General features: G+C 44.8%; 1 protein-coding gene across 2 annotated transcripts; it reads right to left on the minus strand.

Moving 5' to 3' along the window:
* Nucleotides 1-489: 489 nt before the first annotated feature.
* On the minus strand, nt 490-14,798 carry CCSAP (centriole, cilia and spindle associated protein). Of its 2 annotated transcripts, XR_014509653.1 has the most exons (4): nt 13,487-14,798; nt 8,418-8,704; nt 5,927-6,058; nt 4,742-4,870 (listed from the first exon to the last, which is right to left on the minus strand). XR_014509653.1 is itself a non-coding variant. In XM_083433935.1 (3 exons), the coding sequence occupies exons 1-3, from the start codon at nt 13,827-13,829 to the stop codon at nt 4,697-4,699; spliced, it is 804 nt and encodes a 267-aa protein (XP_083290061.1). In that variant the 5' UTR covers nt 13,830-14,617; the 3' UTR covers nt 490-4,696. The 2 variants fall into 2 exon arrangements, 1 of the variants encoding a protein (XP_083290061.1); XM_083433935.1 differs by lacking the exon at nt 5,927-6,058 and having other exon boundaries at nt 490-4,870; nt 13,487-14,617.
* Between the last annotated feature and the right edge of the window lie 2,021 nt (nt 14,799-16,819).

The following is a 16,819-nucleotide window of genomic DNA, read 5'->3' on the forward strand; positions in this document are numbered from 1 at the left end:
CAGGAAAGGGCAACCAAAATGATCAAGGAAGGGTGCAGCAATTCCCCTATGAAGAAAAGTTTTTGTGTTCCAAAACGCCAATTGGGAGTTTTTAGCTTGCGAAAAGGGGAAGAGGAGACATGATGAATAAAATTATGCATGGTGCAGAGAGAAAAAAGATTGGGAGGCGGTTAATTTCTACACATTCTTTTGCATCCCTCTCTATCTTACAGGCAACAGAGACGGATTGTCAAAGTGGAAGGACACATTACAACCAGCCAAAAACAACTCAAGGAAGGTACAAGCAGGTCTGGTCAGAGGCCAAATAGTGTCCTTGGGGGCTGTATTTGGGCTCTAGGTCAGAGGTTCCCTATTCCTGCTATATTCCTTTTGCAGTTACTAGCCTTAAGGTGGCAACCCGCTGAGAGGACTCAGAGGCACGAGGCCCCTAAAACTTACATAAGAGTCATAAGACTTATTTCACCATTATCAAGAAAGCACAACAACTGCTTTTTCAAAATGTTTTTCCCCCCAAATTGATTTTATTCACATGTACAAAGTCATGGCAAGTACAATTAAATATAAATAACACAAGAACATTAGAAAAAAAAACCACACTATTTAAAAACACATTCTAAGTCACATATTGCTTTAAGCTTATTTTTCCCCAAGCTTTTATCTAAAGTGATTTCAGTGCTCACAAAAGCTAAGTGTGGCAGCTTCCCTGTACCTTTAACTTTACATTATAGAAACTACATACAGGAACAGAGTCAAGAGTTTATAGCCCCCACCTGTTCAAGTATCTGGGCCTTAAACAGTCGTGCTCAAAAGACTGCCATGCTTTGTCTGGTTACTCGCACTTTATGGCTTTAGGCTATATGTTGCTCTTTGTATTACACCAGCGTTTTGGTACGCCTAGCCTGTCACAAATCAACATATTTCAAGGAGGCAGGAGTATGCAAACATAAACTAGTGGATAGTTTGTGCTTCAGGTGATGCTGCCTCCCACATCAAGAAGGTAACTTTCTCATCTAGAAGCCATATTTAATGCCAATCTGGTATAGACAGTTTTCAGCAGGCTAAAATGTGAGTGGTCTCAATTGCTTATATTCCCATCTGCCCTGGCAGCTCAAGCAGGGGAGACACATTTCAAAGGTGGGAGAAGACCCTGAGGGAAGTTGAGCCAGAGCCATTTTCCCATCAAACAACAGGTCTAGCACTACAGCTACCATTGTGCCAATCCCAAAAGCTTCAAAAGGCAGGGAGGATGTGGGACCCTCACCAAATTTGGTCAATTCTAGGGGAAGTCTAATCCCAGGGCTGAATAAGCATTCTGCTCCATGCTTACAGAAGACATAGCTGCCAGTAATAGTGAAGGAGGGCTCAGTACAAGCAAGATGCCTGAGGGTAAACAGTAAAAAGAAAAGAAAAAGCATAACCATGATATTTAAAAATAGAGAAGTCAACTCTTGCTAACAATAGCTTGTTGTTGAAGTTACTGGATAGTGATGCAAGAAACATGGTGGTACAAATATACACAAAGCATACCTTTTTTTGTACAATGTCACACCATAAACATGTTTCACAAAAGTAAATGTCTAATTGGAACAGTAGATACTTCTTCTTTTTTCTGTGCTGGAACAATGAGTGTCATTTGTGCATTTCAGTTTCATGCATTTGGTAGTGATACTATGCCAGTTTTGTGAAGACAGATGGGCCATAAATAGGACTTTTCTCAAGTTCCAACAAGGAAAGAGGGGTCTTTCTCATGAGAATGTCCCTATTTTAAAATTAAAAGCAAAAGCATTATTTATACCTAGAAGACTGGAACAGCTCAGAATTTGTCATCCCACCACCACCAATTCCAGCTTTAGTAAACACATCTGTAAATAAGCTTCTTTATTTCCTAGTGAGGATGCTAGTTTTGCCATTTCCTGCCAACTTTAGCCCTCTTCAGGTGGGACTATCTGAAAATATAATGCAAGAAATGGGGGGGTGGGCCTGCATGGCGGCTCCTTGAGTGATGCAGAATCTTGTTAAACCTGGATTCTAAAATGCACAGGAAATATTCACCCGTAGAAGCAGGCTCCTCGCTTTGCACACCTGCCCTTCAATTTACAGAGAGAGACAGAGACAGGGTGGTACTCACATGCTATATTTATGGATTTTTATCACAGCTGAACAGGGCTTTTGTCAGGAAATGCACCTGCAATCCTTTGCTCATTTGCCTGGAAGTGTCACTGAACTCTATGAGACTTCTGAGTAGACATGTTTAGGATTGCAATCCAAGAGACTCCATGTCTAACACCACATTAATGCCCAGTTGAAGGGGAGGAGGGGATCGCTTAAAGTTAAGATAAAAACCACTCTACACAGAGAAGCAAGCAGATGCTCCAAGTGCAACAGCGATATGCACACACCCCATTTGCAAATTACCAGAATTATAAGTGACTTAAGCCACCCAACACATCCTTGTGGAAGACTGAAAACCCAGACTTTTAGTATCCTTGTTTCAACAGTGTCTTCAAAATTTCCAACGTCCATCCATGTGTCAGTCAGCTTACAAGAAGTTTAGCTGAACACATTCTGTGAAGTTAAAAGATGGCAACATGAACAGCCCTTTGAAAAGAGAATCCAAAATATTTTCAAAAAGCTGCCAGTTGTTTAAGAAAAGTGGCCTTTAGGACACAAGGAAAAAAAGTCCTTCATGTATCCCTTGGAAGCAGGACGGGAGTCAATATTGTATAACAAAGATAGAGGAATGTATTATTATGCTAAAGCCATGTACAATTGAAGTCCTTAAATTTTGTAAAGTGAAGATAAGGGATTAAACTAAAAAAAAGACTGAAGGAAACATAGTTCCAACCACGGGCCTACAGATGGAAAGAAAGCAGAAGTCAAAGGAGCCAAAAGCCACCTGCAGCAACCATGGAAGAGAGAACTCAAACACTGAGTAACCACAGAGTTTCTGGGGAGAGTACCTGATGTAGCCTTTGGAATGAAAGGCTACCAATAACTGTTTCCCAAAATTTGAGTTATTTAAGTCTTAATGATTGAGACTAATGCCAGCTGCATAAAACCACCCCTACATGAATGGAGCCAACATAATTTGAAATACAACCAAACCTTGGTTGTCAAATGTAATCCATTCTGGAATCCCATTTGACTTCCGAAATGTTCGACAAACAAGGCGCAGCTTCCGATTTGTTGCAAGAGCTTCTTGCACTCAAGCGGAAGCCACGTCGGACATTTGGCTTCCAAAAAACCTTCGAAAACCAGAGCATTTACTTCCGGGTTTTTGGCGTTTGGGAGCCGAAATGTTAAAAAACCTTGAGAACAAAGGTTTGACTATATAAGGAGACTATTTTAAGCAGCTTATTAACCACCAGTTCGGTGTTTGATACACACACACAAATGGCAGGTAGTCTCACAATATGCGATACAAACTTTGAACTGTAACAGATTTGTTACATTCTCATAATTGCCAATGGCTTCATCCTCTGAATTACACAAATCAACTTTTTTTGCTGGTCGGGGGGGATAAGGGGCATGTCATACACTTGAGAAGTATAGCAAAATTTGCCTGAACATGCCTCTGGAATGTACACTAACTTGGTCTGGTAGGTTCAATTCAAGAGCTGAAATAGTCGTAACATTTCACTTATGCAGAAGCTCACCTAACAAAACTCTTTACAAAGCATATTTAATCCACCCAAATAAAGCATAAAAAAAAAAAATCTACATCCCAGTTCACTGTCACCAAGTCCATGTTACTTACTGCAAAGTACTGATAACTAATAGTTAATGATTGTCTACACCTGCCATTTGGTACCACAGGCTCGTGATAGCAAATTTAAAAAGCTAAAAACATAAACACGTCACATTACTAATCTATTGCACCAAAATCTCCAGTTCCAGATGGTCACAAAACCTAAAACTGGAATGTAAACATGAACAAGTCACTATATATTTACCAAAAGTTGGGGAGAGCTTTGAGAATTCTAAAAATGTAGCATTTTCAATTATACAATCTTCTACACATCTAGCTGCAAGAGCCTGCACATCTGGCCTTCACAGCAAGATAGATAGATAACAGTCCCCTGTTTTTGTAGTCACTGGATTGAATCTACAGAGGGCAGAAAGTCTGCATTTGGCTCGCTAGGTCTCAAGTTGTACAGGTCTGAGGAAAATCATAGCAACTTAACTAGAATCACATGAAAATACAATGGCACCTACAAATAATTTTTACAGACCTGATTTGTAAAGCCTTATGGCTCCCCTATAGGGAAAAGTTTTAAGTTCTATGCAACATCAGGGCAAGAAATTTCCCATGGATTACGGTCCATATGTTTTAATGATTAAGGAGGGACTAAATATTTGTCAAAATAACCCTTCTGAGGTCTTTCATTTTAAAAAGTTCATTCTACAACATTCCATAGCTTTTCCGCTCAAGGTCAACAGAAAGATCTCTTAATATTCTTCTTTTTAAAAAAAAAACTGTAAAGAAGCTATACTGCTAAGCATAGTTCCCACCAGTATGGAATCAATTATTCCCTCTCCTGCAGGGATAAGTAGCCAAAATATAAACAAGTTATATCAAACTGCTGGAAAAATCCTTTTGTTAAAAATCTTGCATAAGTAGTTTGGAATTCTTCACCCGTTGCTTTCGTAGACTATTTCTGAATTTAAAAAAAGACAGGTCCAGGCAAATGTGGGTTCACCGTGCTCGTGCTGAGTAGCACCTCATGTATTCCGTCATCCAGGGGTTGTCTGGTGCAGCAGATTTTGCTCTCCAGGCTTGTTCTACTTCCACTGAATGAATCCGCCTCTGAGACAGCTTCCTTTTTTCCACTTGCCTTCTGTTCTTCGCTCTCAGTGCAGACTCGTGGATCTAACAAGAGACATTTAACAGTTAGGTGATTCTTGGTGGCCATCTAGATGCCTGTGAGAAACTTGCAAGCAGGATTTGCATCCAGAATCCCAAAACTTTGTCTAGTTACCCTATTTGATATGCCAGTTATTATCTTGCTACAGTCATACTTTGGTTCTCAAATTTAATCCGTTATGGGAGTCTGTTTGACTCCCAAAATGGTTTGAAAACCAAGGCACGGTCAGGTTTTGGCACCAGGCAAAAACCATTAAAATTTTGCCTCTTTTAACTAAACGGAGACTGATATTTACTGCTGCTTTTAAGGTTTATTGTGGCTTTCCATATGCTAACACTGTTCTGCTATTTACCACTTCCATTTTTAAACTATTGGATAGTATCTATTCTTGCTTTCATTCGTAAGCCACTTGGGAAAAGTTCATCAAACTGAAAAGTCAGGTGCACGTTAAGTAAAATAAAAAACATGCTAATTAGCTGTGCACATCCAATATTGAATCACCAACTTTTCATAGGTGAGTGAATATGCATGGCATTGGGTTAGGGTATGAAGCACAAATGCAATAAGCTCAGCTGCTAACCTGAGAGGCTGAAGGATTTAGCCATCCACTAACCTGCAGAGGTTGTACAAAGGCATGTTAGGCTGTGTACAGATATGTTAGCCATCCAATCATAAATATGTGTAGGCTCTACTATAAACGCCATTTTTTTCTATTCAGTAGCAAATGCCAGTATCTTAAGTAATTCACTCTTAATGACAGATGTCCATTTAAAACAAGCTTAGATTTACTGATTTCAATGCACTAAGCTAGACTAAATCTAGATATGCAAATTTAACCAGTACGTGCTGTATTATTTTACACACACACACACACAAAATAGCTGCCTTTCTTGTATTTCTTCCATACTGCTGTCAGAAGTACATTAATATGCTTTATGCTGAATCTAACATTTCACAGATCAGCAGCTCTTTTGCAAGAACGTACAGCTTCCCAATGTCATTCAAGTCCCAGGAGCCTACCATGATGGCGTCATCAGTACTTTCAACCTTTTATGCCATACCTAAACTTGAGCTCACTCTGCCTTGGGACACTTGATGCTAACTGCCTGCTGTTTTACAAAGATTATTCTCTCTCATGTCCTGACAGGGGGTAGGCAACCGTTCTAGCATCGGGAATTCCTTCCACAGCAGCACTGAAACGGCAGCCAGAAAGAAACAAAAGCTTTGTATTAGAGTTAGCAAATATTGTTCCAATATAATCTGTAAACAAGGTGGAAGAAGATTCTACTTCATAACTACAGCATTGGATGTCAGTGACAATCCCAGTGTCGCAGCCCATTACCATCAACCAAGGAATATTATTGCAGAAGATCAATGGCCGACATTCCATTCACAAGGTCCAGTAGGTGTCTCAGTACAATAGGGCAACTTACTATGGGGGAATATGAAGATGCCTGTATGTGGCAAATGGATTCCTACAGGCTCTTCCCTCACTCATTTATCCCAAGTTTTGAACATGTTGACATCAGATACTACTCCTTTCCCTTCCATTTTGACACACCCACACTAGTAAATTGAAACTGAAAACATGAAAACACGTAGGTTGTTTTCAGTTCTTGAGTCTGGGGAGATGGTTTCTTCTGGACAGGGCTGCACTCCCCTGAAAGGAGTAGGTCCGTAGCTTAGGGATGCTCCTGGACCCAACATGGTCATTGGAGGCTCAGGTAGCCTTGGTGGCTCTTTTTGAAAGACTGCCTCCTTCCCTGCAGACCCCCTCAGATGTTAGGATCAGCAGAGGGGACTCTCTGGGGATCACCACGCTGGAAGTTTAAGGTGGTGGCAGCCTAAGAGAGTGCCTCCTCTGGGGCAGCCCCTAAGCTGTGGAATTCCCTCCCCACAGAGGTGTGCCTGGCACCTTCATTGTGTAATTTTTGTCATATGCTGAAGACACATCTCTTCATCCTGGCTTTTGATACCTGATATATAGAAGGACCCACCCTATTCTCTTGCTTGTAGTGTGCTTAAACTATTTTTAATATTCTGTCTTTTCATTGTTGTAATCCTGCCCCCCGGAACCTCATAGTGAAGGGCAGGTAAGAAATCTAAGATGGGGTTGTAGCCAACTAATACACTGTACATGCGGAATAGTTTCTGTGAGCATAGCTGAACATTCCTCTCCTCTCTGCCCTCAAATCTGCTCTGAATGGTTAGAGAAAAACCTAGAGCAGATTTGGGGAGCACACAGAGGGAGGGGAAGTTCCACTCTGCTCGCAGAAGTCGTTCCACACATATAATAACTTAGCTGGATACAATCCAAACAGCAATACATCCACTGGAAAAGACCCAAAGCAATTGCTTCATGGCAAGGCCACACCCATATCCAGTTCAGAGTATTACTACTGACCATGGAAGAAACGGCCTTGGATCCAGCTATGGCAGGGGTCTGCAACCCGCGGCTCCGGAGCCGCATGTGGCTCTTTTACACCTTTGCCGCAGCTCCGGGGCGGATACTAGCGAGGGGAGGCGGCGCATTGTGCGCCCCAATGCTCCCCACTGTGGCGGGCACTGTACTGGCTGTGACGTCGCATGGGGGCGGTGCGTGCATTAGTCACACACCGTCCCAACGTCACCTTCCCGTCCGCTGTCAGATCGCGGCTCCGGAGATATATTTGTTTTAAATGTCGCAATGGTTTTGCGGCTCTCAGGTGTTTTTTCTTCGGAAACGGGTCCAAGTGGCTCTTTTTGTCTTAAAGGTTGCAGAGCCCTGAGCTATGGGAAACAACACAAAATACACAAGGAGCGCAGGCAACTAACAAAAGCAAGAAAGGATGCTGCCTTACTCCCTACTCTCAAGCAAGTAAGTGCATAGACATAATAAATGGGTCGGAAAACCAGGCAAGGCCAGCCAAACCACACAGGCAAACTGGGCACCCCAAAGAGTTCTTCATTTCAGCTGTGTAAGTTACACAGACAGAAATCCCACACTTTTGGAGGAGTTGGCACAGGGGCCGCTTTGCAGCTGATGGGTTCAATAGTATTCCCTGCCTTTGGGGATGGCACAGTCAAAAGTCTGCTGGTATCTGTTGGCTGCCCCAGAGCACAGGCACAGTAGCACAGGGCAGGAAGTTAAGACAACATTAGCCCACTTAACTACAGTTGTACATCTAGTTACAAACTTAATTCGTTTCGGAGGTCCGTTCTTAACCTCCGGGGCGTGCTTTCACTAATGGGGCCTCTTGCTGCTGCGCTGCCAGCACACGATTTCCGTTCTCATCCTGGGGCAAAGTTCTCAACTCAAGGTAACTCTTCCAGGTTAGTGGAGTTTGTAACCTGAGACGTTTGTAACTCGAGGTACCACTGTATAGCATATTAAATGTCAGTAGTTATTTTGCCCAGCATAGGATGACAAAGAATGAGGAAACAGCAACATCCTAGTTCACTGTGGGCACCACACAAACCTGGGCTGAGCTTACAAGCGTGAAGGAAGGAGTCAGGCAGGAGGGCAAGGACTTAGACAAGCAACCCGTAAGTATATATTTCAAGTTGCCTTACTTCATTCACAGAAGCAGATGCACAGACATTGTGTGTTTTCTGGCTCCCAGTATCAGTCTGTTTTTCTCCCCAGCCATACAAGGCAAATGGGTGTTTCAACCCCTTTGCTGCATGTATCCTTTGAGGACTTTTCACCCGTCTTCTGTCACCCCGGCTGACCAAAGCACCACGACTCGAAGGCTGCCCTTGGGGGCAACTTGCTGACCCGCCAGCTCCTTTGGGGGCAGACTTTTTGCCTCCACTCTCAACTTCAGTTTTCTCCTCGGCTTTCTCTTGGTCTTCATCCTCTGGGAGAAAAGAAAGAGGGTTAGGTTTAGCCGGCCCACCCGAGAGGCATGCTAAAGCAGCTGCCATGAGCACCCCACCCACTGCCACTGGACAAGACAAATTAATGGAGGCAAAGGCTCTTCGTGTCTACCAGTCATGACAGCTAAGTTCTACCTCCACTGTTGGGAGGCAGAACGCCTATGCATGCTAGTTGCTGGGGAATACAAGCTGGGAGACCATTGTTGCACTGATTGGACACTGTGAGAGGAAGATGCTGGACTAGATGAGCCACTGGCCTAATCTAGCGGGGCTCATCTTATGCAAACCAATGCAGACTGGTAGTGTACCATAACTCCTTTGATTTGTCCACGCTGTAGGTAAAACTTCCCTACAAGGAAGTTCGCCTGGCACCTTCATTATACACCTTTAGGCGCCAGGCAAAAACATTCCTTTTTAACCAGGCCTTTGGTTGATCTGATTTACATTCTATGCCCCTTTAAAATGTGTTCTTTTGCGGAGGGGCTAGGGGACAGCATTTTAAAAAGTAGAGACATCACCTTGCCAACAAAGGTCCGTATAGTAAAAGCTATGGTTTTCCCAGTAGTGATGTATGGAAGTGAGAGCTGGACCATAAAGAAGGCTGATTGCCGAAGAATTGATGCTTTTGAATTATGGTGCTGGAGGAGACTCTTGAGAGGCCCATGGACTGCAAGAAGATCAAACCTCTCCATTCTTAAGGAAATCAGCCCTGAGTGCTCACTGGAAGGACAGATCGTGAAGCTGAGGCTCCAATACTTTGGCCACCTCACGAGAAGAGAAGACTCACTGGAAAAGACCCTGATGTTGGGAAAGATGGAGGGCACAAGGAGAAGGGGACGACAGAGGACGAGATGGCTAGACAGTGTTCTCGAAGCTACAAACATGAATCTGACCAAACTGCGGGTGGCAGTGGAAGACAGAAGTGCCTGGCATGCTCTGGTCCATGGGGTCACGAAGAGTCGGACACGACTGAACGACTAAACAACAACAACAACATGGGGTTGTTTTTATTTTTATTATGTATTTTGTGGTTTTATATCTTGATTTTATTCTGTGAACCGCCATGAGACCCCCAGGTACAGGGTGGTATATAAATTCAATTAAAAAATAAATAAAAATTTTAAAAATCAACTCTTGCTGGGTGCACACAAAAGTCAGCAATGTAAAGTAGGAAAAAGAGCCCTCCATTACTAAGGTTTCCAATCAGACAGTAGATACAGCAACAGTGGACAGGTGTCAGTGATCAGAGCTGCATAGGATTACCGAAAGGTGCAATGCCTTCTCCTATATAAGAGGCCGGATCAAAGGCAGCTATGGAGCCTGTGTTGTTAAAAAAGCACAACTCCCATCACGCACCAGCTTGGCTGGCACAGTGATGCCGTTTGTGGCTACATTACAATTCTTGCACCTAGCATGTAATAGTCCCTGCTCTTGTTAGTGCCTTATTTTTGGCTGGAGAACGAAAGCTTATGCAATTTTAAAGATGCAAGATGCCATGGCAACAACTTACATAAGCAGCTATGAATCCGTATGAGAATCACTGACAACTAAAGAACTCTTTGCAAATGCTGAACACACCGTGCGTGCATACGCACACAGTGTTCTTGCTCATCATTACTCTTGCTTGTCAAGGCATGATACCGATTTTCGTCATACAATGGGTAGTAACGGAGGAAAATGTCTTTGCCCCCAAGGTACCAGTGTGTCATCAGAAGACTAGGTTATCTACGCTAGTGTCACATTTGTGACAATGCTTTTAAGTTCCAAATAAATACTGTCCAGGAAGCACAGCACAGAGAAAACTCCATGCTGTCATTTGGATTAAGGTTTGATTATCTTAGCAAACCTGAAGTGGTATTGCAAATTTGTACAGGGGTACTTGCATGGAGTTATCCTGCCAACCATCGCTGTATCTGCCGATAGTATATTCCATATATAGGTCATGCACATTTGTTTCAATTTGCAGGTGGTATCTGCCCACATTTGATATCCTGAGCATTTGAAAATCCATTTTAAAAATTTGATCCCAGCTGTCAGCAAGGTAACATTCCTAGACGCAACCAATGTCATTTGACGCAACACTTCACAAATTTACATTTTCAAAGGTTCACTGGAAAGGGAAAAAAGACTATGTGTGACATACCAAACTTCCATTTGTGTATACATAAATTGTGCAGGTACAATCAAGCAGACTGCATGAGTTGCTGCTCCCCTGTTGTGAACGCACTTACTGACCCATCTGAGTTTGCTGCTGTGTACTGTGCAAAACATCTGCCAATTAAGTGTATTCTGAGAACTAGGGCACAGTCTATATATATATAGAGAAGCACATTAATTTCCCGGAGGACCCTGAATGTGGTTTGTGGCAGCTGGTAAGGAGGACAGAGTTGGGAGAGGCCAGCAAATTCACCTGCATATTCCTCCCTAGTAGCCTTACCGGCTTGGAGGCCCAGGAGTTTTGTCAGGATTGGGAGAGAAACACTAGCAGGGCCTTATTGCCACCCTCTTTTCCTTTTGTGCTTTTTTTTTTTCAACCACTGTTGCTTCCATAGTCAAGTAGGAGGAGTGTCTCGCTGTAGCTCCTTCTGGGCAACAATTCATACCACTCAGGCCCATGGGTGTAGCCAGGATTTATGTTGGGCGGGGGCAGAACCTCAATTAGCTAACTATTCTTATTGATTTACTTTATTTGGGGGGGCAAATGCCCCCCCCCCCGGCTACACCCATGCTCAGGGCAAGAGCCTGGATGAGATGGAAGCTGTTCAAAATCTACGAAGTGAGTCTGTTGGCTCAGAGTGGAGCCTTCTTTGTATGAGAGATGGTGGGAAGCAAGTGGATTACCTCAGCATCTCCACCAGAAATGAAAAATGGGGTGGGAATTGTTGGTTGTTTAATCTGTTTGAATGTCTTCTCTTTTTTTTTACCTAGGCATTTGGTTAAACTGGAAAGTTTAATGTTTATCATTATAGCATTGTTGCTTCCCTTATGAAAGAACTCTTGATTTGTTGTTTGTTGGACCTGTTTATATTAGATGGTAATGGTTTTATTACTTTGATCCTTATTCTGGGGTTGAAAATATTCAGTGATGAGTAGGCTATAAATACTGTAACTAAATAAAGAAGCTACTTTTACTTTCTGTTAAATCAGAAAAAAACCAAAGGAATTTCAGAGTGTTTTTTAGGGTTATTCTATTCAGAATACTACTCAGTTGGGTGTATTCTCAGTACTGTGCTGGTATTTCAGTTTGGGCCATTGAAATGCTATTGGTGAGGTCATTCCAAAAAGCTTATAAGAGATCAAGACACTTTAGGGATGAAATCAAAGCTGCATTCTCTGAGGCTGGCTCCACTGGTGCCAACAGCAATACTCAAGAGCAATAATAATAATAATAATAATAATGTACTAGTCTGGAAGAAGTGTTGTCAGGGATGCAGATCTAACCCTTCACTCGTAGTAAGATCATTAAGCTTTGTCTCACTTTTTCGGAAAATAGATTCTAGAGTCTGCAAGTAAACCCAGAGGAAACAGGCTCATTTTTATCTGCGTGCCTAAGATTTCCATGGTCTTAAAGCAATCCTAATTCTGCGCAGAACAGGGCATCATGCTATTACCACCAAAGAGTGGCTGGAAGAATGGCATCATCCTTACGGCAAGTGTGGAGAACCTTTGGTCCTCCAGGTGTTGCTGAACTACAACTCCCACCAACCCCAGCAAGCAGAGTCAATGCCAGGAGATGAAGGAGCTGTAGTTCAGGAACACCTGGAGGGCCAAAGGTTCCCCACACCTGCCTTATGGGGTAGCATAATTGCTGCACTGCTCTCTAGATACTGTTGTTGTTGGCATCCATCTGCTCTCTAGATAGATATTATTTATCATAAGGATGTGAATTTAAGTCACAAAGCAGGAGTCGCAACATCCTTAGTAAGTCCGAGATGGGGAACCTGTAGCCCCATCCTGATGCCGCTGTCCTACAACTCACATCATCCCTGTTCGGGCTGGTCCTCCGTTGGCCAAAAAGCCCCAGGCCTATCTCTGGCCCTACACGAATAAATTTCAAAAGAATGCCTTAATGCAATTGGGCATGGCCTATTTTCCTGCTGGAGAGAAATAATCGTCCCTTTCCATTTGGTCAAAGATGGGTTTCCAAAATGCCGCTGTTACGTCAGCGGAGGTTCCGGTAGCAATCTATTCGTTCGTAAGCTAGGAAAGTGCCTCCCGAGGGCGAAAGCGCTTCTCGGCGGGGACGATCCAGCCGGAGATCTCTCGCCCCCGGAAGGACCCGGGTGGGCGCCGGAGGGGCCGAGTATTGAGCAGCAACCACGTCCGTGCACCTCGATGGCGGCAGGGCAGCGCCGCCTCCGCCCGTTCCCCAACAGACGCGTAAGGAGGAGCCGCGAAGCCACTCGGCTGCAAGAGGCCGAAGCGCCTGCACGGTCCTGGCACCCTCCATTTCCCGATGCGTGCGGAGGGGAGGGCAGCTTCAAGAGCCAAGCCCCAACGGAGCCCCAGCTGTTAAGATTTATTTAAAACCCAGGAAAGCCGCTTTCTCCTCCGCGCGCCCCCTCTCCGCATTTACATCCAGCGGCAGCTCCATTGCATGGCAGGGACATCCGGCCACTGCAGCTCCCTCCCTCCTTCCCCAGCGACTCATCTCTGCAGCCGCGGCTCCCAGCGCCCCCCTCCGCCCGCCTTCCCGGAGAATGGCTCAAGGTCATTCCGGCAGGCCGTCCTCTTCCTTTCCCCTCAGCGGCGGAGGAACATACCCGACCCGCGCAAGGGCTCCTCGGGGCAGGATCTGTCGGCGTCCCCCGCAGCTGCCGCCGCCCCGCCCAGGCCAGATTCGCCAGGCGCCGCTCCTTCTTCTCCTTGCGGGCCACCCGGCGGGCTGGACGTGCCCGGGGGCGACGGGGAGCCTCCGCTACCACCGCCGCTCTGGCTGCTGTCCTGCTCCCAGCCGTCCCAAAACCAGGGCCGGTGCGCCTGCTCCAAAAGGCGCCGGCTCAGGCGGTAGCGCAGCAGCTCCTGGTAGCAGGGGCCGCACGCCTCCCACTTGGGCTCCTTGAAGCGCTTCATGTACTCGCTCTTCACGCACCGAGACGGCACCATCGCGTCGCGCCGCGCCGTCCAGCCGGGGAGGGGGCGGAGGGTCGCCCTGCTCAAGCAGCGAATCGGCCGCCTGCCCGACGGAGCCCTCCTCGCCCCACCCTCCCGCTGGAACGTTCAAACACAAACAGCGACGTTCGGCAACCGCCTCCGCGCGCTTCAGCCAATCGGCGCGCGAGGAGGAGGGCGCCCTTCGGCTACGTCACGAAAGAGCCTTCGAGGCTCCGGGGAAACATTCGAAGGAGGTCCCCCGCCGGCGAGCCCGAGGGGACGTTTGGAGCTTAGCGGGTGGGGAGGCTGCGGAGAAGCGCCAGGAAGCCTCGGGCTGCGGCTGTCCTTGTCCCTGGAGGCGGGAGTGGACTCGTGATTTTCTCTGAACCTGCCCGGTTGTTGGTTTTCGTCTCTGCAGTGGTGTTAGTCACCAGGTTTTAGTCACCCACCAACGCAGCTGCTGCTATAAAAAAAGTACCCCAGATGGGCATCGCACGTGATCGCAGACGGTGCGGGCCACCTAAGGCTTGCTCGCCTGTGCCTGACGCTTTGCTGGAGACTAGCTGTCGTTGAACCGGTCAATTTAACCAAATTCAGAGTTAACGTTGCGCAGACCTTTGAAATCTAGCTTCTTGAGAGTTACACGGCCCGAGAAAGCGTCGCTTTGAGGAGTTAAAGGGGGCACTCAATGTAGGTTCATTTAAGGAAGTCCGATCGGTGGAGAGGAGACGAGCCTTTTCTGTGGTGACCCCCCAATGCTGCGCCCCTTGGGGAGCTAATTAATTACGGTAATTAAATCTTGTGCCCTTCGAATCTGTCTTCCTAGATTTCTTAAAACAAAGCAACATCCCGAGCCATCAGCCAGAACTGAGCAAGTCTACAGTCGATTTTTCACATTTTAGTTAACAATTTGTATACCACTTAATCACAGTCATATCTTAGCAGTGTGCATGAAAGCAATTAAGCACATATCCAGCTAAGATTTAAAAATACTTAATTTTGGCGGGATTGTGCTCCTCAGTGTTCTCAAGGGTAACATGAAAAGATTGTATATTTTTAACGGGGGAGAGCACTCTTGTGCTCAGGTGCCGAATTTAGGATTTTCATGGGCATTTGGTAGGCAACCCCTGCCAATGCAGCCAGAGAGTAAGAAGTGGCAGCCGCTTCCAACGAGATCTCACTAGATTTTTGTCTCTTTGTTTTCTTTCTTTTTATTCTGTTTGCACATTTTTTGTTACCAAATCAGGATTGGCATACTTCCAGATTTTTCTGGACATATACGGAATACCACAGTTGGCAGCAGTGTCCAGGTGGAAATCAGGAAAATGTCCTGGAAAATCTGGATGTATGGCAATCAAAAAAAAGGCATTTCCCCCCTTCAGTTTGGACCAATAAGCTGAACAGCTTTGGGCACAATTAAAAAAAAGCTCAACCCTAAATAAATCAATAACAAATTAAAAATTAAAAAACACACAAATAAACAAAAGAGCAAACGAAAGGCAATAAAGGACAAATAGAGGCAAATGCAGTTCCTCCTACTTCGATCTGGTTGCAATTGAAGATGAAAATAGGGACCTACGACTAGCAACTAAAATGACTGAAATACACTAAAATACTAGCATTCGAGGTGAACTTCATCGACAACAAATGAACATAAACATAACTTAAATTTGAGCATTTCATTTAGCTCAATTGAAGGGGGGTTATGTTCAGGTTTTTTTTAAAAAAAATAAACACGGAGAATAAATAAAAATAACAACCAAAATAATTGTATCATTAACCACCATCAGTATAAGGACAGACATTTGAAAAGATCTGGACACAACCATTTTTTCCTCCGGGGATACTGCAAAAGAGATGAATGGAAAATCATGTTTTGATGAAACGTGACTTCTTTACCGATGGGAGGTGATGAAATCTTGTCATGTATTATTATAGGCTCTCTGGCTTTCAGTAGGCAAAAAGACCCCAGGAATTTTTGTGTGGCGTTCAAGGACAGGTTTCCCAGACAGAAGTGTTTTCGCATCATCTCCATCTCCCAGGGCGAATAGAGTAGCTGTAGTCAAGTTCATTTCCAAATCTGCCCACTTGAGGTCTCCTTGAGACTTTAGTATTTATTTCCTTCCCATAATGACTTCTCCATTAAAGACAGTATAGTTGGTGGTTAGCATTACAAAACAACCGTGAGCTGGAGGTATCTGTTTTTTCTCTCCGCAGTTTATGAACTGACTCACTTAGCCAAAGTCAACAGTTCATCAGTTACTCAAAACATTAACTGTGCCAAGATACTTCTGTGTGAATGGCATTATGAAGCAATTAGAATATAATAAAAAACTGTGTTTGCTGAAGCAGCAGTTGTTCATTTACCAAGGGGTGCACTGTGCCACTCAACTCATTTTAAGCAGGGCTGGCTCAACTGTTACGCAGAGTGATGCAGCCACTTCAGCTGTCTTGAAAGGGCAGAAAACTATTTGCTATTTAATTTACTGCTGTTGTATTTTGATGGCCAGGGGCAGTGTGTATGTGTGGAGGGAGAAGAGCTTTTCTGTCTCAGGTGCCAGAATACATAGGAACAGAGGAAGGTGTCTTCTACTGAATCAGACCGTTGGTCCATCTTGTTCAGTATTGTTTACACTGACTGGCAGTGACTCTCCAGGGTTGGAGGCAGGAGTCTCTCCCAGTGCTACCTGGAGATGTCTGGGATTGAACCTGGGACCTTCTGCATGCAAGACAGATGCTCTGCCACTGAGCTGTGGCCCCTCCCTGTCAAGAATAACTCTACTGGCCTTGAGAGCTATGCAGCTGAAATTGGAATGGGTGAGGTCTCTGATTCTTGCTGTACTTTAGACAGTCAAATGGAGACTGTTCCTGGGGAACCTGCGGCCCTCCAGAATAAAACCTTGTCAGTGTTTCAATACCAGGAAAATATGTTTTGTTTCCCCAGGAAATTGTGCAGCATCAGTGATATTGTTAAATCTGGTACAGTGGTACCTCGGTTCTTG

This window comes from Podarcis tiliguerta (assembly GCF_965153285.1).
Source record: "Podarcis tiliguerta genome assembly, chromosome: 3".
Lineage (NCBI taxonomy): Eukaryota > Metazoa > Chordata > Lepidosauria > Squamata > Lacertidae > Podarcis > Podarcis tiliguerta.

Excerpts from the sequence above, each read along its gene's own strand:
- CCSAP (XM_083433935.1), bottom strand. The coding sequence starts at position 13,829 with ATGGTGCCGTCTCGGTGCGTGAAGAGCGAGTACATGAAGCGCTTCAAG. Across the intron at positions 8,705-13,486 it reads GGAGCCCTTGCGCGGGTCGG|AGGATGAAGACCAAGAGAAA; the intron begins GTATGTTCCTCC and ends CTTTTCTCCCAG. Across the intron at positions 4,871-8,417 it reads CATCTGCTTCTGTGAATGAA|ATCCACGAGTCTGCACTGAG; the intron begins GTAAGGCAACTT and ends GTCTCTTGTTAG.